At 43.6% G+C, this 20,517-nt stretch overlaps 2 protein-coding genes across 2 annotated transcripts; both read right to left on the reverse strand.

The window, feature by feature from the left end:
• Positions 1–518: 518 nt before the first annotated feature.
• On the reverse strand, positions 519–7,751 carry Zmat2 (zinc finger matrin-type 2). Its single transcript, XM_090331377.1, has 6 exons — positions 7,692–7,751; positions 7,269–7,362; positions 5,646–5,769; positions 4,011–4,084; positions 2,924–3,069; positions 519–1,585 (listed from the first exon to the last, which is right to left on the reverse strand). Exons 1-6 carry the CDS (start codon positions 7,707–7,709, stop codon positions 1,442–1,444), a joined length of 600 nt encoding a protein of 199 aa, XP_090187503.1. The 5' UTR covers positions 7,710–7,751; the 3' UTR covers positions 519–1,441.
• A 2,714-nt stretch (positions 7,752–10,465) lies between these two features.
• Positions 10,466–20,465, reverse strand: Hars2 (histidyl-tRNA synthetase 2, mitochondrial). Its single transcript, XM_090331378.1, has 13 exons — positions 20,204–20,465; positions 18,781–18,852; positions 17,571–17,690; positions 17,114–17,209; positions 14,969–15,094; positions 14,739–14,846; positions 14,262–14,360; positions 13,883–13,976; positions 12,787–12,914; positions 12,460–12,702; positions 12,188–12,304; positions 11,830–11,976; positions 10,466–11,238 (listed from the first exon to the last, which is right to left on the reverse strand). Exons 1-13 carry the CDS (start codon positions 20,309–20,311, stop codon positions 11,179–11,181), a joined length of 1,518 nt encoding a protein of 505 aa, XP_090187504.1. The 5' UTR covers positions 20,312–20,465; the 3' UTR covers positions 10,466–11,178.
• Positions 20,466–20,517: the final 52 nt, after the last annotated feature.

Here is a 20,517-nt window from a genome sequence, read left to right on the forward strand (position 1 = left end):
GGGGAGAGGGAGAGGGAGAGAGAAAGAGAAACACCTAGTTCCATGCTAAACTCCACTGCTCAGGATCAAAGGAGCCTGAATTCACAGAAAGCTCAATAGTTTTGTCCCTACCCTATGGAAACCAGTAACTCATTCCTGTAACTCTAACCACTCAAGAGGTGGCAATCTGAGAATTACATTTCAAAATTAGCCCAGAAGACAAATCTCCAAGTTTTATTTTTTTTAGGCCCCAGACCAGGACTCAGACTGGATACCTGTTGCTTTCTCTCATTAGCTAGCACTCTACCAACTGAGCTGGAAACAGAGGTGTGGCTCAAGTGATATAGCAACAGTCATGAATGAAAAAGTCACTTGAATGCAAGGCCTGGAGCTCAAGCCCCAGTACCAGCACCAAAAAGGAGGGGGGGGATCTGTTAGAGAAGGAAGGCTCTATATGCAAATTCTCAGTGTGGGAAGGAAACACACACACACACACACACACACACACACAGGAAAGATACTAGAATGTTCCCATCAAATGTAAAACATGCCCAATCTGTCATTTATTATGCATGTTCTATAGCCTCTGAGACCCAAAGGTGCCCATAGTAAGTGTGTTTGGTTGGTTTTGGTTTTTTTTTTGGGGGGGGGGGGTATTGAATTATTCATTTCTTTTTTTTTTTCTTCCTTTGCATCAAACAGGTTCCTCCAAGAGCCTGCTCACAAGGAAGACAAAACAGAAAAATCCTCAGTAAAGTGAAACAAACAGGAAAAGCTGTAACAGCCTATATCAAAAGAACAATGTTAAAAAACTCACCAGACACAAACCACACCACTCATCCCATTTAATTGCCTGTTACATGCGCTGAGGAAACTGAGAACATTAGGCCCCAGGGCAGCAATGCGCTGAGATTCCAGCTCAGGCCCCCTCTTTGTGACAAATTCATGCACACATATCCACACATACCATTGACCCAGGCAGAAGTACACATGCATGCACAGATGGCAAAGAACCATAGAGTAGGATGGCAAAAGGGGGAGCTGATCAGATCCCTTCTGTTGCAGGCTAACAAGAGTTAAAATTTAAACAAAGGCAGAACATAGGAAAAAACTGGGATGCTCAGACAAGAGGTTGGATAGATGAAGAGGGAAAGATGCAGGGGAAGTTTCTGGCCAGCAGCCTCTGATGGAGATGTCTTCATTTATCAGGAACTCAATGGGAAGAGGTCTTGTGACTCCGGTGACAAACTAAGGTAGAAGGAATGCGCAGCAGCATTACTTCTGCCTCCTGTGCCCTCCCCCAAGGTAGAGGGAAACCACAAACACCCACCCTCTAGTCCTGCCATTAACACTCTTAAGGACTTTCCCCAGTATCCAAAAGGAATAACCCCCACCCCCACCCCCACACCACACACACAGTTAGGTCCAGCATAGGCCAAAATTAGGCCCATCACAGAAAGGCTCAGTAACTCTTCTTGGTGGAACCAAAGCCAGAGAAGCCCATCACAGCTGCCATCTCATCATCCTCCTCAAATGTCAAGTCCTCCTCTGCTCTCCTTTTCTTCTCCTTCTGCTTCTCTTTCTTGTATGCTTTAGCCTTTTCTTCCTGGAAGTGGAGACAAGGAAGGAAGTCACTCAGAATCAGTTCTGATGCTTTTGAAAGAGACACTGAACTTTGAAATCCTATCTTTAGGAGAAAGTAAAATCTCAAAGGCTGTAATAAAATCTTACTTTCCTGGCATGTGTAAGGCGCTTGGATCAATCCCAGTCCCCCCCAAAAAAAATTTTTTTAATTAAATAAGAGACAAACAGGATGCTAGAGGCTCACACCTGTAATACTAGCTACTCAGGAGGCTGAGATCTGAGGATCACACTTCAAAGTCACCCTGGCAGAAAAGTCTGTGAGACTCTTATCTTCAATGAATGACAGGAAAAGCCAGAAATGGAGCTGTGGCCAAAACGGTACAGAGCTAACCTTGAGCACAAAGAGGCTCAAGAACAGTGCCCAGGTCCTGAGTTCAGGCCCCAGAACTGACAAAAAAAAAAGACAAGAAAGTTATATTAGCATTCTCAATCCCATATCCCAAGGTTCAACTCTAGTTCTTAATAGGGTTATAGGAACAAAACTATATTACATTCTGGAACCTGAAATACATGCCAAGAGCTGTTGCAACTACTTTATATATATCATACTAAGATCTATAATACAGAGAGAATGAGACATACAAGGGTTAAGTAACTTGCTCAGTAGTCATAGTCAATAAGCATAGGAAACAATGCTAACCCTATCAGCCTGAACTCATAGGCCACCTGAGGATTAAAAAAAATAAAAAAAAAAAAAAATATATATATATATATATATATATGTATATGGGTTTTTCTTGCTTTGGATGCTTTGTTGTTGTTGGGGGGGGGATAAGAACTATGTATGTATGTAAGGAAAAGGTAAATGGTAAATCGCTATGGCTCTCTACCTCCCAATTTTGGATCTAAAACTGTAAAGAAGAATAATTGGAGCTGGGAGTGTGGCCTAGTGGTAGAATGCTTGCCTAGCATGTATGAAACCATGGGTTCAATTCCTCAGTACCACATACACAGAAAAAGCCAGAAGTTGAGCTGTGGTTCAAGGGGTAGAGCTCTAGCCTTGAGAAAGTCCAAGGACAGTGCTCAGGGCCTAACTTCAAGCCCTAGGACTGGCAAAAAAAAAAAAAAAAAAAAAAAAAAAAACCCTACCTCTACTACTACTAATATTATCTAAAATATATATGGCCCTAATGGCCAAGTTTAAAGCCATGAGCCTCAAAGGATAAATAAAATGTTTTCTTCTAGTATAAAGTAAGTGCAAGGATATCACTTGGAGAGAGAAAAGTGGGATGAAAAGGTTACTACCCATATTTCCCAAAATAAAAATCAAAAGTGGTAGAAGGGAAAGAGGCAGTCTTACCTCTTCTCTGAGTTCCTTCATCCTTTCCTCAAAATCATAATCTTTCTGCTTCTCTTCCATCTTCTTCTTATTGACTTCAAAGCGTTTCTTCACCTGATCCAGGGTGGAACGTTCCACACGCATAGACATGCCCAGGTTCCGTTGATCTGGATGAGGTCAATAGTAAGGCAAGGTTATGAGATTACAACAACACCTCTAGCCTCTGAAAAAGTTTAGTTCTAGCTTTTTGGAGAAAAAAAAAACAAAAAAACTCTTCATCTAAAACACAGCAAAAATACAGTTTTGACCTAACCTGTTTACCAAGACACATGTGGCTTTCAACTGCTCTTAATTAAACAGATGAACATTCAGTAAGACAACCCCAGAAAAACATAGTTTCCGTTTGTCAAGAGCCTGGAAGAGCTCAAGGTTTCCAAAAATATTAGATAATAAGGTAAAGATAACCTGCAACTGGAGAGTTCCTCAGTCATCAAAAGGGACCAGGAAACCTGGTACTGGTGGTTCATGTCTGTAACCCTACCTACTCAGGAAGCTGAGATCTAAGGATTGCAGTTCTAATCCAGCACAGGCAAGAAAATGCATGACTCTGGTCTTTAATTAACCATCAAAAAGCTGAAAATGGAGCTCTGGCTCAAGTGGTAGACCACTAGCATAGAGCACAACAGCTCAAAGATAGGACCTCAGGCCAAGTTCAAGCCCCAGGACTAGCACCAAAAAAAAAAAGTAGTTGTGAAGGTAAGTGCTAGAGGCTCAAACTGTAATCCTAGCCACTCAGAAGACTGAGATCTGAGGATTGAGGTTTGAAGCCAAGCCCAAGGAAGAAAGCCCAGAGATGCTTATCTCTGATTAATCACCCAAAATGTGGAACTGGAGCTGTGGTTCTAACAAGTACAATACTAACATCAAGCAAAAAAAGCTCAAAGATGGCACAGACAATAGACCCTGACTTAAAGCCTAACAACTGACACATATGCACCTACAAGGACCACAGAAAACCCACTCTTTCCTCAGAAAACCCACTCTTTCCTTCTATTCCACCTCCAAAACCCAGTCCCAATCCTAGTTACAAACTACCTCCAAGCCTTACGTTTCTTTCCATTAATATGATCCAGGAAGTTGATGGAGTCTTTCACCACACAGTCACAAACATTGCAGTAATATCTGACAGACAAGAAAAAACAACATGTGAATTAAATCTAGTTTTAAGAATTTCACGATTTTCAACCAAGAAACAAAACTTTATAGCAAGATTTTTTTTGTTTGGTTTGGTTTGGTCAGTCATGAGGCTTGAACTCTGGGCTTGGGCATTGTCCCTGAGCTCTTCAGCTCAAGGTTAGCACTCTACTACTTGAGCCACAGAGCCACTTCCAGTTTTCAGGTAGTTAATTGGAGCTAAGAGTCTTTACAGCCTTTCCTGCCTGAGCTGGCTTTGAATGTTGGTCCTCAGATCTCAGCCTCCAGAGTAACTAGCATTATAGGCCTGAGCCACAGTCATGGTGCTAGTTCAAGTAAGGTTTTAAGGATTCACTTTCATAAATTCATTTCTAGGAAAGCCAGTGATAGCTTCACTCTCCTGTTATTCCCACCTTGTGAAGCCTCCTCCCAGTTAGTACCAACTGATCTGTGATCATGAATAATTATATGATGTCTGTAAGCCTCGCTAATCAGGGGGCAGAGATCTGAGGACCAACATTCAAAGCCAGCTCAGGCAGGAAAGGCTGTAAAGACTCTTAGCTCCAATTAATCACTCAAAAGGGATAGCACTGGGCCGGGAGTTTAGCCTAGTGGCAGTGTTTGCCTAGCATGCACAAAGACACAGATTTGATTCCTCAGTACCACATACATAAAAAAAAAAAAAAGCCAGAAGTGGTACTGAGGCTCAAGTGCTAGAGTTCTAGCCTTGAGAAAGTCCAAGGACAGGGCTCAGGCCCTAAGATCAAACTCAGGATTGGAAAAAAAAAAAAAAAAAAGGTGTAGGGGGATAGCACCGAGGCCCTGAGTTCCAGCCCCCAGTCCACCACCAAAAATCAAAAAAAGACCCTGAGCTAGAATCACTCTGTAAGCTACTCCCAGATTCTTTGGTCACAGATTATGAATTGTTATTTTATGCTGCTAAACTGTTAGGTAATTTGTAAATACACAAAACAAAGGATAACACAAAGGAATAACAACACTGGATTTACTAAACAGCTCCAAGAAGTTCACTTAATTGCTATCTGTGTTACCCTCCTGGTGGAAATCATAACTAGAGAGGAATTGTAGGAAAAGGGTGATAAGCTCCTGTGGAACCCTTATAGGATATAGTTTTGGTTTGGAAAGATAACCTAACACCTTCCATAACAATAATACATAACAACTGCAGCCTTTACTAGTCTAGGACCTCAGCCCTCTTTTTTCACTATTAACTCCTTGGATCTAATACAATGCAACTAACTTTATCTCCTAGAGATGTATCTCAGTAATTCCTTCATTTCTTCACAGAACAAATAAATAATCCCTTTGAAGATATGAAGAAGTTATAGTGTTAATAGGAAGAAAGATAACTCCTAGAGATACTACAGGATTAACATGAGACTTGGGAGGCCAAAGACAGACAAATCTACGGATAAAATTATAAGCCCCAGGACAGTTAGCCCAGGGCTAAGGCCCTACCTCACCACTTCCTAAAACCAACTATAGTTAATTAGTAGGCCCACTTTTGGCTTCAGAGGAAGTTACTCACCCTCCCATCTCAGACTGTGGGGTTGTCTTGGTAATGACAATTGTCTTCCCAAGCTTAGATTCCAAGTCCACTTTGTAGTCCCTGTGTCGCAAAAGCTCCCGCTTGACTGGCTGCACTGGTTTTCCTGAAACAGAATGGGAAAGGCCCTCAATATATCAGTTCCTCAGTTAAAAGGGAAAACATATGAAACTTCAAATTCAAAAGATGACTCTCATTTTTTCTTTAAAGATGGACCACAGCAGGTACCCCTCTCAGCATTTAGAAATAGCTAAGAACAGAAACCATAGGCAATCTCTAACCTTCCACAGCTTTTTATCTAAAGCAGCCAAACCTAAAATCAGTAAGTTCTCTACTTACTAACTGAGCTGAGAGTAAGGAATTCTGAATTCTCACTAGAAGTAATCCTTTCAAAAGAGCAAGGTCGGGAGTGGTAGAGTGCTTGCTTAGCATGCATGAAGTTCAATTCCTTGGTATCACATACACAGAAAAAGCCAGAATCGGTGCTGTGGCTCAAGTGGTAGAACTCTAGCCTTGAGAAAGCCCAAGGACAGTGCACAAGCCCTGAGTTCAATCCCAAGGTCCAGCAAAAAAGAAGAGCAAAGGTCCTTAATAAAGCTTTCAGTCAGATATGCTAGTATAACACAAAAAGAAATTTTATGTGGTTAGAGTAAAACTTTAAAAGGGAGTCCAGGTCTGGGAGTTTGGCCTACTGATAAGAGTGCTTGCCTAGCTTGCACTGAGACCTGAGTTTGATTTCTTGGTACCATATACATAGAAAAGGCCTGAAATGGTGCTGTGGCTCAAGTGGTAGGGTTCTAGCCTTGAGAAAACACAAGGACAGAGCTCATGTTCTGCGCTCAGGCCCAGGACTAGCAAAAAATAAAAATAAAAAAATAAAAAGGAGATCAGCATTTAGGAAATATGTGTTCACATAACCAACAGGCAAAGCACTAAGTACAACAGATTAGAAAAAAATTAGAAGTGTGCTCAAGGTGGTGTGGCAGTAAAGTAAATCTGTTTGAAAACAAATGAGAAAATATGACCTTTCGTTTTTTAAAATGGATTGAAGGAAAACCAACCCTCTGATAATGTGCAAGGCAGAGAAATTGAATGCTTCTGCTTTCCTCACACTATATGGGAAGGTCTTGATGGAGTCAAGAATGTTGGCTCATCCAGGTAATCTCAACCCCTGAGGAGGCTGAGCTCTGAGGAAGGTTTGAAGTCACACTAGGTAGGAAAGTTGAGATTCCTACTTTCAATTAACCAGCAAAAAGCCAGAAGTGAAGCTGTGGTTCAAGTAATAGATCGCCGAGCTACAAAGATAAAGAACAGCCTCTAGGCACTGTGTTCAAGTAACCTCCCTAGTAACCCAGTGAGTGTGGAGGGGGGAAGAGGGGGAGGCAGAGAAGCGCAAACTTCAACAGCGCAACACTTAAGAAACCACTAAATGACCCAAGCAGAGGCAGGGCAAGGAAGTGGAGGAAGACAGAGCTAAGAGCACCTCAAAACCACTCGCTCTCACCCGAGTTAAGAGCACACCGCCTATCAACTCCCTCCCCGACTCGAGCCACTCACAGCACCGCCTCGAAGAGCCCTTGAGCCCCAGATGAAGCGAGCACCTACCATCCTTCTTTTCTCTTTCTTCCGTGAGTCTCTTCTCAGCGAGTTTCTCGTATTCATCTTTGTCCCACTTTCGGCGAAAGTCCAAGTTTTTTGTCTGTAGGGGGGAAAAGTGCTCAGAATCCTTCGCTCCCCGTGTCCGGACCCTGAGAGAACCTAGAGAAGCCTCCACTTCGAAACTAAAGCGACCCCACGACTTTTCGGAAGCCAAGTCTCTGGGGACCTCACTAAGAAGCACAGGCGAACGTCCGGACCCCAACCCCAAAGACCTCCGCAATTCCACCGTCCCCGCGCCCGGTCTTACGGCAGTTCTCGAACGCGGACATCCGGATCTCACAGAAATGTCAGGCAGTCGAGTTTGTCCCTATCCAGCGCTGAAAAAGGAACCCTCACCCCGCAAACCTTCTCCTCGCACACAACACTTACCCCGCTGCCGGACGCCATCTTCACACAGATGTGAATGGGAAGCCGTAAAGTACCGCAAAACGAGACCTGCTGCCGTAAGGCACGATCTTCTTCCAATAAGATTAGAGAACTTCTAATACAGCCTTGTTAGCCCCGCCTCTGCTCCAAGGAGACGGCGCAGGCGCACTGGGTGTGTGAAGCAACACGGAAGTAAGGGCGTATACAAACGGCTCACCCCCGCCCCCCCCACCCCACAAACACACATACACACACCATGGTTTTCAAAACAAGCTTGAATGGATTGGTCGATGAATTAAAAACTAGTTCTTCCTTTTAGTAAGGAGAAAACTGAGGTTATGGAACAGTGCCGTCTTATCTAATCAACTTTGCAAGCATTGCCAAAAGTTTCTGAGCCTTCTCTGGAAGCCCTGTTTATGGGTTTTGGTTTTGTGTTTTTTTTTCTGTTATTGTTGTTTTTTGACAGTTGTGGAACTTGAACTCTGGGCCTGAGCACTGTCCCTGAGCTCTTCAGCTCAAGGCTACCGCCCTACCTCAGAGCCACAGAGCCACTTCCGGTGGTTTTCTAGTGGTTAAGTGGAGATGAGTCTCATGGACTTTAGTGCCCTGGTTGGCTTTGAACTGCGATCCTCAGATCACAGCCTCTGAGTAGCTAGGATTACAGGCTTGAGCCACCACGCCCGGCTATTGGTTTTAAGTGTTCCTTGTACCAGGGCACACTAGAAGGGGAAAGCCCTAACTACACCAGTATTTGCAAAGACACAGAAGCACTTTTTGAACTTTTGGATGGTGTATGTCAGTGTGGCAGACCTTGGACTTGAACTCGGGCTGGGTGCTGTCCCTAAGTCGTTTTTGCTCAAGGTTAGCTCTCTAACCACTGGAGCCAAAGATCCACGGCATTCTTCCTCCAAGGCCTCTGCTAATCAGTCTCTTGGGCTTTCCTATCCACACTGGTTTCCAGCTTCCTCAGATCTCAGTTTCATGAGTAGCTAGGATTACAAGCATGAGCCACTGGCACCTAGCATGGTACTACCACCACTTAGTTAAACTACACTTTTCTTCAATTGGAGAATATTACAGTCATTTGATTTGTACAACACAATCAACATTACACAAGGGGCGGGTGCAGCAGCTCACGCCTATGACCCTAGCTAGTCAGGAGGCTGAGATCTGAGGATCACTGTTCAAAGCCAGCCCAGGCACTAAAGACAGCGAGACTCTCACTTCCAATCAAACACCAGAAAACTGGAAGTGGTGTTGTGGCTCAATGGGTAGGGCAGTAGCTTTGAGCTGAAGAGTGCCAGGACAAGGCCAGTTCATGTCCTACAACTGACAAAAAAAATTGGGGGGGGGGGAAGGAAGCAGGTCATCAGCAACACCATGAAAGTAGGGCACTCTGGCTCACGTATGTTTAGCAATTTGACTTTTAGTTCAGTGGGAGACAGAAAAGGAAAAATTGTGGCACTGAATTATCTGCTCTGAATATACAAGTTTCTGATTTTCTGATTCCAGGTGTCAATGGCTCATGCCTGTAATGCCAGCTACTCAGGAGACTGAAATTTGAGGATCCTGGTTTGAAGCCAGCCCAAGAATGAGAGTATGTGAGACTAATCTTAAATTAACCACAAAAAAAACCCTGTAAGTGGAGGTGTGGCTCAAATGGTAAGCACCAGCCTCGAGCAAAAAAGCTAAAGGAGGGGCCGGGAGTTTGGCCTAGTGGTAGAGTGCTTGCCTAGCATGCACGACAACCCAGGTTCGATTCCTCGGTACCACATACATAGAAAAAAAGCTGGAAGTGGTGCTGAGGCTCAAGTGGTAGAGCTCTACCCTTGAGAAAGTCCAAGGACAGTGCTCAGACCCTGAGCTCAAGCTCAGGACTAGCAAAAAACAACAACAACAAAAAAAACTAAAGGAAAAAAACTAAAAAAAAGAAGGGGGGGGTGTATGAGCCAGGACTGTGTACACTCAAGCACTTTGTATGTATGTAAGTCCATTAGTAACAAATTGCCCAACTACTTTTCTTAATATTTTATTTCACATATTAGCACTTCTAGAACAGCCTCAATAATAGGAATATTCAGAGCACTGATTCTGGCACAGAGAATGGGCTCTAAAATCTCAAAAGTTCAGATCATTTTGTTATCCACGTTATTAAGGTCAACATTCAAGAGAAGTAAAGACAGCCCCATTTGTGCTATTGTAACCAGTATATGGGCTCAAAATAAGAACTGTCATGTACTTAGGATAGCATCTTTACCTCTTTTTACTTTTTTTTTTTTTTCCAGTCCTGGGGACTGAACTCAGGCCCTGAGCACTGTCCTTGGGCTTTCTTAAAGCTAGGGCTTTATCACTTGGTTCACAGCACCACTTCCAGCTTTTCTACGTATGTGGTACTGAGGAATGGAATCTGAGTCTTCATGAATGCTAGGCAAGCACTCTACCAGTAGGCCAAACTCCAGGCCTAGCATCTCTATCTTAAAAACAGAAAACAGAAAAACAAACAAACAAAAAAAAACAAACAGAAAACAGATAGCTGGGCACAGTGGCTCACACCTCTAATCATAGCTACTCAGGAGGCTGAGATCTGAGGATCAAGGTTCAAAGCCAGCCCGGGCACCTGAGACTCTTATCTCCAATTAATCTCTAAAAAAACGGGAAGTGGGTTTGGCTCAAGGGTAGGATGGTATCCTTGAGCTGAAGAGCTCAGGGACAGTGCCCAGGCTGAGTTCAAGCCCCATGACCCCCCCTCCCAAAACACACACACACATACACAAAAATAGAAAACAGATATTATTCATCCTTTCTATCTTTACAAAATTCCATGGAGAGGCCTAAGGCTGAATGTAGGCAAGTTTTTCAGAATCTGGTTCCAAAGCTACAGTAAAAAGCTAAGTATCAAGCAGGACATGGGGCTCACGCCTATACTCCTAGCTACTCAAGAAGCTGAGAGCTGAGGATCCAGGTTGAAAGCCAGCTCAGGCACCAAAGTCTATGAAACTCTTATCTCCAATTAACCCCCCGAAAACCAGAAGAGGCGCTGTGGCTCAAGTGGTAGAATGCTAGCCTTGAGCTGAAGAGTTCGGGGATAGCGCCTAGGCCCAGTGTTCAAGTTCCATGACTGAGGGGAAAAAAAAAAAAACAACTAAATGTCCGTGATACAAGATCTTCAGCCTGAGGGGCAACTCTTACAGAGCCTTGCTCACATTCACCAACTCAGCACCTCTTGACAGCATTTCACAGCACTTCAAATTCGCCTCTGCAGCTGGAATGCGTCTTTTTTCTTTCACATACCAGCCATCTGCTCCCATGCAAAGTAGCTGCTTATTCTAGCCCACGAGTCCTCAGAGCTGCCCATAGTTTTTTATCCAGGAAATATGGAGGACATAGAAGGCACTCATCACTCTTGCTGGCCAGCTGTGGTAAGGTCCATCAGGAACTCAATCCTGTATGAAACCCTTCCTACAGAAGGCAGCGGATGACAATCCAGCAATCAAGACAGAGACAGTCGCTTCTGAATTTCAGCCACAAGATTTTCCCGTTTAATGGCCACCTAAAACATAAGAGAATTCTCATGTGACAAACTACTAACCGATACTGGCTCCTCAGCCAACGTTTTTCCAGGTTCATTTCATCCTGCAACCAGTTAATACAACTAGTAGGGAGGAGAGTGGGCTTAAAGCTGACCTAGAAAAAAGTATATTTTCAAGTCTAGAGGAATTCAAACAATGATCTATGTTTATTTTGATGATTAGCCTAAAAAAAAAAAACTCGATTTCATCCTGCTCCCACAACAAATGCTTACTAGCTATAATGTTTAATGGTAACGTGAGATGTCTTCATTTCTATTACTATCACTACTATTCTATTACTACTATAACATCATTTGTATTACTAGAGATATTTCTTCAGCCAAACTACCTAGTTTCTTTAAAGAATGTGGACATGGACGCTGTGTGTGATGGTATCCACCTTGAGTACATGAACTTCCAGGACTAAACAGGCTGAGGCAGGAAGATTGCAAGTTCAAGGCCAGCCTGGGCTATGTAACAGGTTCCAGGCCAGCCTCAGCTGCATAGCAAGGCACTCTCATCAATAATTGGGGAAAAATTTTTGGCTCTTATTTCTGCCATCTCCCACTCACCTCCTCTCTGCTGGCCACCAAACGGAGCTTGATGGTACCTTCCTTCTGTTCTTGCTCACCAATAATAACCGCCAGTGGAATGCCCGTGTTCTCACAATAGTGCAGCTGTTTTAACAGTTTAGGGTTCTCCTTATATAGCATCTCTGCCTGAAAGGGATAAACAAAGTACAGGATTTAGACTGGCCATAGCAAATAAGCCCTAAAAACATGCATTTCCAAGGAAACCAGAAATAAGTGGATAACCCTCTAATGTTAGCTAAAAATGGTCTTGAGTTCCACTGTAGGCATAAGGTAGAAATATGACTTGCTCAGTTATCTCACATATATCTAGATGGCTCTGACACGGTATCTACCATACCTTGATCCCAGCATCCCATAGCTCCGCAATTAGCTTCAATCGTTCTCGAAGAAAATTCTTCTGGGGTGTAACTACAAACACTTGGGTTTCTGTGGTCCGTACCATCTCACCAGAAGTCTGATTTAGAGAGAGAGAGAGACAGAGAGACTATTTTTTTTCAAATTTCTCTGTATTGGTAATTAAAAATACAAATCACCAGAAAACAGTCAAATTGCCCCTCTATTAATAGGTTGTAAAGCTTCCACACAAACCTTGGGCCTACTAGCACCTACCTTCATCTTCTGCTCCACGATGTAGAAGATTCGCTCTACGCCAATGCTCAACCCAACACATGGCACTTTGTAGCCTTTGGGGTCAAACGTGGCAACCAGATCATCATAACGCCCACCAGCAGCCACACTGCCTACATTCAGGGGCTCTTCCCCAGCTGGAGCTGTGCTCTTTAGCAGTACCGCTTCATAAATCACTCCTGTATAGTAGTCGAGGCCCCGAGCTAGACTTAGGTCAAAGGAGATCTGTAGAAACAAGAGCAAAGTCACTCATAGACCAGATTCAGAGAGCTAGAGCTCAGTAGGAAGGCCATACCCAACTAAACTTACCTTTTCAGCGATTCCAAATAAAGTCAGATATTCAAAGAGCAGCTTCAAGTCCCTCAGACCCTCCAAGGCCTGCTTGCTTTGTGATAGTTTGGGATCCTGGAACATTTTCTCTAACAGAGATATCCCACCTAAGACAAGAAGTGCGTGTGGGGGGAGGGAAGCTCTGTGCTATTTACACAGATGTGTTTCAGTTTCATCTGGGGGGGGGCGCGTGTGGGCACACACACAGGCACGTGTGCCTAAATTGGGATTTGAACACAAGGCATAGGCACTGTCCCACTGTCCTTGAGCTTTTCCACTCAAGGACAGTGCTCTACCACTTGAAACATAGCTCTCCACTTCTGGCTTCTGGTGGTTAATTGGAGATAAGAGTCTCACAAACTTGGGGCTGGGAGCATGGCTTACTGGTAGAGTGCTTGCCTAGCACACAAAGCCCTGAGTTCGATTTGTTAGTAAGACATACACACAAAGATCGGGAAGTGATATTGTAGCTCGAGTGGTAGAGCACTAGCCTTGAGAAAGCCCAAAGGCAGGCCCTGAGTTCAAGCCCCAGGACTAGAAAAAAAGTCTCACAAACTTCCCTGTCCAGACTGCAATCTTCAGATCTCAGTCCCCTGAGTGTTTCATCCACTTTTTTTTTTTTTTTTGCCAGTCCTGCAGCTTGAACTCAGGGCCTGAGCACTTTCCTTGGCCTTTTAAGGCTAGAGCTCTACCACTTGAGCTACAGCACCACTTCCAGCTTTCTTGTATGTATGTGGTACCAAGAAATCGAACTCCAGTCTTCATGCATGCTAGACAAGCACTCTACCACCAGGCCACACTCCCAGCCCTCATCCACACTTACGTGTAATAGGCTCTAGCCATTCCTCCTCAGTTTTTAAAAAAGATGATGATCCTGGTCTCATATGACCAGACCCTGCTCTCTACCTTTACTTTTACCATATGTAGATGCAAAGTAGTTATAAGGAAAATAGAAATTAAGTTCAGGCCAATCTCTGACACTTAACACATCAATGGAAAAAATTATTTCAGAGTTAGAAGTTTAACACATGTCACTCTCAGCCTGGTTCTCAGTTTTGAGGACCCTGATTCTTACCATGACATTGCACATAGTCCCCGATTTGATCAGCCACCTCAGGAGCCAAGCCTTTCTTTACAACCATCTCATGCCTCACATCTTTCCAAGACATCTGTATAAACAGCAAGATGTTAGCTCAGCACCAAGTCTTATAGTTAACTAGAAAATGACTTCACTTTCATTCAATATGCCATGAGTAGAATAGTCCACGGAGAAAATTCAGAGGCAGCTTGAGATATCCGGGTGCAACCCTATAGATCTTGTTTCAAAAAGACTCCCTGCCTTCCCCCACTAAGAATTCACTTTCAGTCACTGCCCCCTGATTTGTCTCTAATGGTATGAATTTGGGAGAAAGAAAGAAACAGAGAGGATCTACTGAAGTATGTTGCTTCATTACCTTGTCTAGTTTATCTACTGAGGCACAGATAGCACGGAACTTGCTTTCAGGAACACCACACACAGCAAACATCCCATCTACAATCCGCCGGTCATTGACCTAGTGAATCCAAGACAAGTAATGTAAGTGCCCTGTCAGTGCCCTATGGAACTTGCTTTCAGGAACGTCACACCCAGCAAACATCCCATCTATGATCCCTAGACACTCACCTGTGAATTCAAGGCAAATAATCGAAGTACCCGCCCTGTCAAAGCCCTTTCCTTCAAAGCAACACTGTCCCTCGCTCATAAGATATAGGCTCTACCAGAAAGAAAAATGCATAGGAAAAGTAATTGGATGTGTGTGTGTGTGTGTATGTGTGTGTGTGTGTGTGTGTGAGAGAGAGAGAGAGAGAGAGAGAGAGAGAGAGAGAGAGAGACAGAGCGAGCATCTTATCAAATCTAGACTTCCCCAATCTTCATTCAGCCCTGACCTCACCTTAATGAGAAAGTCCCCCAGTTGCAATCCACTTAGGATTTCACAAATGATCTTCAAACACTCTGCATCTGGAATCATAGGATCAAAGTGACCAGCAATATCAAAATCCTGCAGCAAAAAAAAAAATAAATAAATAAATAAATAAACACGGGGGGGCAGGGGGAGTAAGCTCTGATCAACCAATTGTCAGGTTAATTACAAAACTATACTATCTCTTTAATGTCACTTACACACTGGCAGAACTCTCTGTAACGACCCTGGGCTACGGTAGGCTTCTCTCGCCGCCACACCTTTCCAACTTGGTAGCGTTTCATCTTCTTCAATTTATTCATGGCCAGATAACGAGCAAAAGGAACCTCACATAAATAGATTAAGGAAGAAAGACAGTATATTCAAAGCTTAGGCCCACCAATAAAGACATTAGGGAAGAGTGGGTCTCTATAAATTGGACTTTATTTGCCATACAAGAACAAGGGACTTCTCTGTCTTGTTTCTATCTCTAAGACTTAGCAATGCTAGACAGTATGTGTATGTGTGTGCATATGTCAAGTGAAGTAAATATATACAATACTGAAAGTTGAACAGAAAAGATAGAAAACGGATGTAAAAAAAACAACCCAAGAAGCTGGGCACGGTGGCTCATACCTGTAAAATCCTAGCTACTCAGGAGGCTGAGATCTGAGAATCAAGGTTCAAAGCCAGCTCAGGCACAAAAGGACCTCAGACTCTTACCTCCAATTAACCTCTAGAAAACAAGGTATGTGGGGGGGGTGGGAATCAAGGGTAGGGTGGTAGCTTTGAGCTGAAGAGCTAAGGGACAATGCCCAAGTCCAGGGGTATGGCAGTAGCCTTGAGCTGAAGAGCTCAGGGACAGCACCAAGTTCAGGCCCCATGACCCACAAAAAAATAAAAAAAACACCACCACCAACAACAACAACAACAAAACAAGAAATGCAAGTGTGAGCCATTTCCTCCCATTTATATCAATAACCAATGATCTCAAAATAGTTAAGCTGTAGGGCCAGCAGTTTGGCCTAGTGATAGAGTGCTTGCCTAGCATGCACGAAGACCCAGGTTCAATTCAAATGGAAGAGCTCTAGCCTTAAGAAAGTCCAAAGACAGTGCTCAGGCCCTGAGCCCAAGCCGAGGACTGGGGGGGGGGGGGGGGGGGGGGGAGTTAAGCTGTAGAACCTACTAATAATTTCTTTCTTTCTTTTTTTCATTTTTCTTCCTTTTTTCTTTTTGTTGGTTGTGGGGCTTGAACCCTGAGTCTGGGCATTGTCTCTGAGCTCTTTAGCTCAAGGCTAGCGCTCTACCACTTGAGCCACAGCACCATTTCTAATTTTCTGGCAGTCAATTGGAGATAAGGATATTTTGTGCCTAGGCTGGCTTTGAATTGTGAACCCCAGATCTGAGCCTCCTGAGTAGCTGGTGTGAGCCACCAGTGCTTGGCTGTTTTTTTCCCCCTGCCAGTCCTGGGGCTTGAACTCAGGGCCCAAGCACTGTCCCTGAGATTTCTCAAGGCTAGTGCTCAACCATGAGCCACAGCTCAATTGAATCTAGAAATCGAATCTAGGGCTTCATGCATGCTAGGCAGGCACTCTTATCACTAGGTCAAACGCCCAGCCCCTGCTAATAATTTTAAATCCTTATTTCTAAAAGGACAGGCCAAGGATCATGCATTTAATTTAAACACGATATGTGTTTAAAATGCAATTTTTTGAGCCAGGCAAGGGTAGCTCATGTTTGTAATCCTAGCTACTCAAGAGGCTGAGATATTAAGATTACACTTCAAAGCTAGCCTGTACAGTTAAGTCTGTGAGACTTATCTCCAATTAACACACACACACACACACACACACACTGGAAGTGGAGCTGTGACTCAAGTGGTAGAGTGCTAGCCTTGAGCACAAAAGCTCAGGGACAGTGCCCCCAGGCCAAGTTCAAGTTCCACAACTCACAAAAAGAAAAAGAGGAAGAGGAAGCGGGGGAGGGAGGGAGGAAGGAAGGAAGAAAGGAAGGATGGATGAATGAACTCTCTAAAGCAATGTGTTTTACAGATTTCTCCAAGGGATTTTCATGCACACTGAAATTAAATTGATAAGAACATAATAAGAGAATGAATTTGATGAAAGTATATTATATATATATGAATGGAAATATCACAATGAAACACTTTGTACAAAAAGAGTACAAAAAGAGTAAAAAAAGGTAAAGAAGAGAAGAGAAAATACAAGGCTCAGATGGCAAAACTGCCTTCTGGGAGAAATTAAAGGTTATAGCCAATAGAAGTATACCTCCACACAGTTACTCTCCTCCCTTTTGTTATAGAACTCTCTCCAGATTTGGAAAGACTCCAGTACTCAGAAGGATACAGTAAGATCATATCGAAGGGACAATAGCTCTCCACCTTGATCCTTTAGGTCATACACAAGCCCAAAGTTCTCTTCAGATTTTTCAGTGAGCATATCCTGAAGGGGTCAAACAGAAAAAGCCCTCGTGCAAAGGATAACCCCAGAACACAGATAAGAAATTCCCATAGAACTTTTTTTTTTTTCCTTTTCTTTTCTTTCCTTTTTTTTATTTTTTTACTTTTGCTTTTTGACATTCCTGGGGGCTTGAACTCAGGGCCTAAGCACTGTCCTTTTGCTTTGTAAAGGCCAGAGCTCTACTACTTGAGCCACAGCACCATTTCCAGCTTTTTTTTTTTTCCTTCTATGTATGTGGTACCAAGGAATCGAACTCAGGTCTTCGTGCATGCTAAGCAAGCACTCTATCACTAGCCCAAACTCCTGGCCCTCCCACAGAATTTCTGAGCATTTTTTCCCCTACCTTTAACTCAAATGCTGGAGTGTCTAATCCTCTTGCTCCATGACGTTTAAAGCAGCTGACAACTGTATCAAGAATTTTCTCCCTTATAACCATCTGCTGGGGACTAAGATCCCTAGTGCCCTGCAAGACAAAAACATCAGTAGTTTCAAAACAAGATATAAGTATCTACGACAAAGACATAAACTATGCCTGTATGAAAGTGAATTTAAAAAAAAAACTTTTTTGAAAGTAGAGTTTTTTTTTTTCAATTCAGATGATTCTGACTACACCTAGTATTATGGTTCCCAGGACTGAACTTGGTTGGGCCTTGTGCACATACAGGTAAGCAAGTACACTACCACTTGAGCCATAACCCTTACTCTGTGTTTAGATTCTTAATTTGGTTTTCAATAAAATATACTAAAAAAAAAAAAATCCATGTGTGGTAGCTCACGCCTGTAATCTGGTGGCTCACACCTGTAATCCTAGCTACTCAGGAGGCTGAGATCTGAGGATCAAGGTTCAAAGCTAGCCCAGTCACTAAAGGACCTGAGACTCTTATCTCCAGTTAAACTCTAGAAAATGGGAAGTGGGGCTTGGCTCAAGGTTAGGGCGGTAGCCTTGAGCTGAAGAACTCAGGGACAGTGCCCAAGACAAGTTCAAGCCCCATGACCCACAAAAAAAAAAAAAAAAAAGATCTCTTTAAAAAGGGTCAAAGAGGGGGCCGGGAGTTTGGCCTAGTGGTTAAAGTGCTTGCCTAGCATGCACGAAGACCCGGGTTTGATTCCTTGGTACCACATACATAGACAAAAGCTGGAAATGGTGCTGAGGCTCAAGTGGTAGAGTGCTAGCCTTGAGAAAGTCCAAGGACAGTGCTCAGGCCCTGAGCTCAAGCCCAGGACTGGCAAAAAAAAAAAAAAAAAAAAAAAAGGTCAAAGAGGGGGCTGGGAGTTTGGCCTAGTGGTAAAAGCGCTTGCCTAGCATGCATGAAGACCCAGGTTTGATTCCTCGGTACCAGATACATAGAAAAAAAGCCAGCAGTGGTTCTGAGGCTCAAGTGGTAGAGCTCTAGCCTTGAGAAAGTCTCAGGACAGCGCTCAGGCCCTGAGCTCAAGCCCAGGACTGGCAAAACAACAACAACAAAAAAGGTCAGAGAGACAATGAAAGTAATGCCAATCTTTTATGGCACTCTGAGAAGACTCTGAGAAGACAAAATGGTAAAAAAAATTACCTTCGGTACTTTGATGATGAAATCTGGTTTCTCTTCATGTTTCAGTTGAGATGTTAAAATTGCCTCTGCTACCTAAACAAACAAAAAGCAATGTGATGCCAGTTTATCTGTCCTGATCTCCACCTCCCACCATCAAGAACCCACATTGTAATTACAATTATACCGGTGCTATATAACTGTCTTGTATCATAAATTTCTTCACTATATCTGAGTTTATAAATGTCTGAAAAAGTTTAAGCTCCTAAAATCAATAAAAGCACAGAAGGAACACTTCCACAAACAACCATCTAGGAATACAGATTAGCATGATCTTTTCCAGTTCCTAGTTCCTACTCCAACAACATTCTCTTTTTTTTGGGGGGGGGGGGTGATCACAGGGCTTGAATTCTGACCTGGGTGCTGTCCATAAGTTCTTAGCTCAAGGTTTCGGCCCTACCTTTGAGCCACGGCCCCACTTCCTATTTTCTAGTGATTAATTGGAGATAAGTCTCTCAGCTTTGTATTGCCCAGGCTGGCTTTGAACCTTGATCTCAGATCTCAGCCTCCTGAGTAGCTAGGATTACAGGCGTGAGCCACCGCGCCCGGCTCCAACAGCAAACATTCTTAATAAAGTAGCACTGTCCGGCTCCAACAGCAAACATTCTTAATAAAGTAGCACTGTTTAACAGCTTAGAGAAGGGGAAAATGCAATTTGTGGACATCAGAGAAGCAGTTAAAGAAGAAAGAACAACCCTTGTGTACAGGAAAAAGAATGCATTTCCTGTTTGAACTAAATAATCGATTAGAATGCTAGGACTGAAAAGGAAACAAAAGGTCTGAACCCTGCTGTGCAAGACAACACAAAGCATCTGCTCTGGGAGCATTAGATATTTCCTTAATTAAGGCAAAACAGAATCACTAATTTCATTATTAGCAGGCAAGTGTCCTTTCAGAATCGGGGATGTAGTAGTTCCAAAATACCATAGAGTATTCTCTTCCCTAAAAAAAACAAGTCCACAATCCCTCTCTACCATGCCAAAATCTCTTTCAAGTCTCTGAAAACTAAGTGTGTTTCTGAAATTTAAGTTGGGACGAATTCTATTGCAAACTCACTATACTTACGGTCCATTTCACTTAATGGAAAATTTTGCTTAAGAAAAAATGATGGGTTTGACTCCAATGATTTCAGATGGAGTGTGAATGTGTGAAAATACTCCCTTTCCGGAATCTGTAAATAAGACACTCAAGCTTTCAACTTCCATTTCCTTGACTGCAGAATGAAAATTAAAAAAAAACCAAAAAAAACAAAAAACGTCCAACCTGTCAAGATGGGTTCTCAGTATGAAATACCAAGGCCGACAAAACACAACACCACCAAGAAAAACCCATGGCCGGGGCAGTCAGGAGCCAGCTATCTCCACCAGGCTCGCCTGACCCGGCTCACCTGGCTGTGGCCACCGACCGTCCGGACGCTCACGGCACAGGGCGGTCGCACCAGCTGGCTGAGCAGCGCAGCCCAAGCCTTTCGGCGCAGGAGGCCGAGCTGGGGCATGGGTGCTGCAGGACGCCTGCTTTCCAGGACAGGAGCCAAAGGCCAGAGAACAACACCGGGAGACTCTCCGGGAAAGAGCAAGGGCCCTAGAGAGGAACAGCTCGACACGGGCCGACCCGGGAACGCAGCAGGTCCGGCCGCAGTAGGCTGAGATCCGGACATCCTCAGCCCTAGCCCGGAAGTGGTTCCTGCGCTCCGCGGAGGCT

The sequence above is a fragment of the Megascapheus bottae genome, chromosome 4, assembly GCF_031878675.1.
Source record: "Megascapheus bottae isolate mThoBot1 chromosome 4, mThoBot2.hap1, whole genome shotgun sequence".
Taxonomy (NCBI): Eukaryota; Metazoa; Chordata; class Mammalia; order Rodentia; family Geomyidae; genus Megascapheus; species Megascapheus bottae.

Coding starts and splice junctions, on each gene's coding strand:
- Zmat2 (XM_090331377.1), bottom strand. Junction 5,770..7,268: donor AGAAAGAGAAAAGAAGGATG/GTAGGTGCTCGC, acceptor ATTCTGTTTCAG/GAAAACCAGTGCAGCCAGTC. Junction 1,586..2,923: donor TGAAGGAACTCAGAGAAGAG/GTAAGACTGCCT, acceptor CTCCACTTCCAG/GAAGAAAAGGCTAAAGCATA.
- Hars2 (XM_090331378.1), bottom strand. CDS start 20,311: ATGCCCCAGCTCGGCCTCCTGCGCCGAAAGGCTTGGGCTGCGCTGCTC. Junction 18,853..20,203: donor CGGTCGGTGGCCACAGCCAG/GTGAGCCGGGTC, acceptor TTGTTTGTTTAG/GTAGCAGAGGCAATTTTAAC. Junction 12,703..12,786: donor TATTTGGAATCGCTGAAAAG/GTAAGTTTAGTT, acceptor TTGTTTCTACAG/ATCTCCTTTGACCTAAGTCT.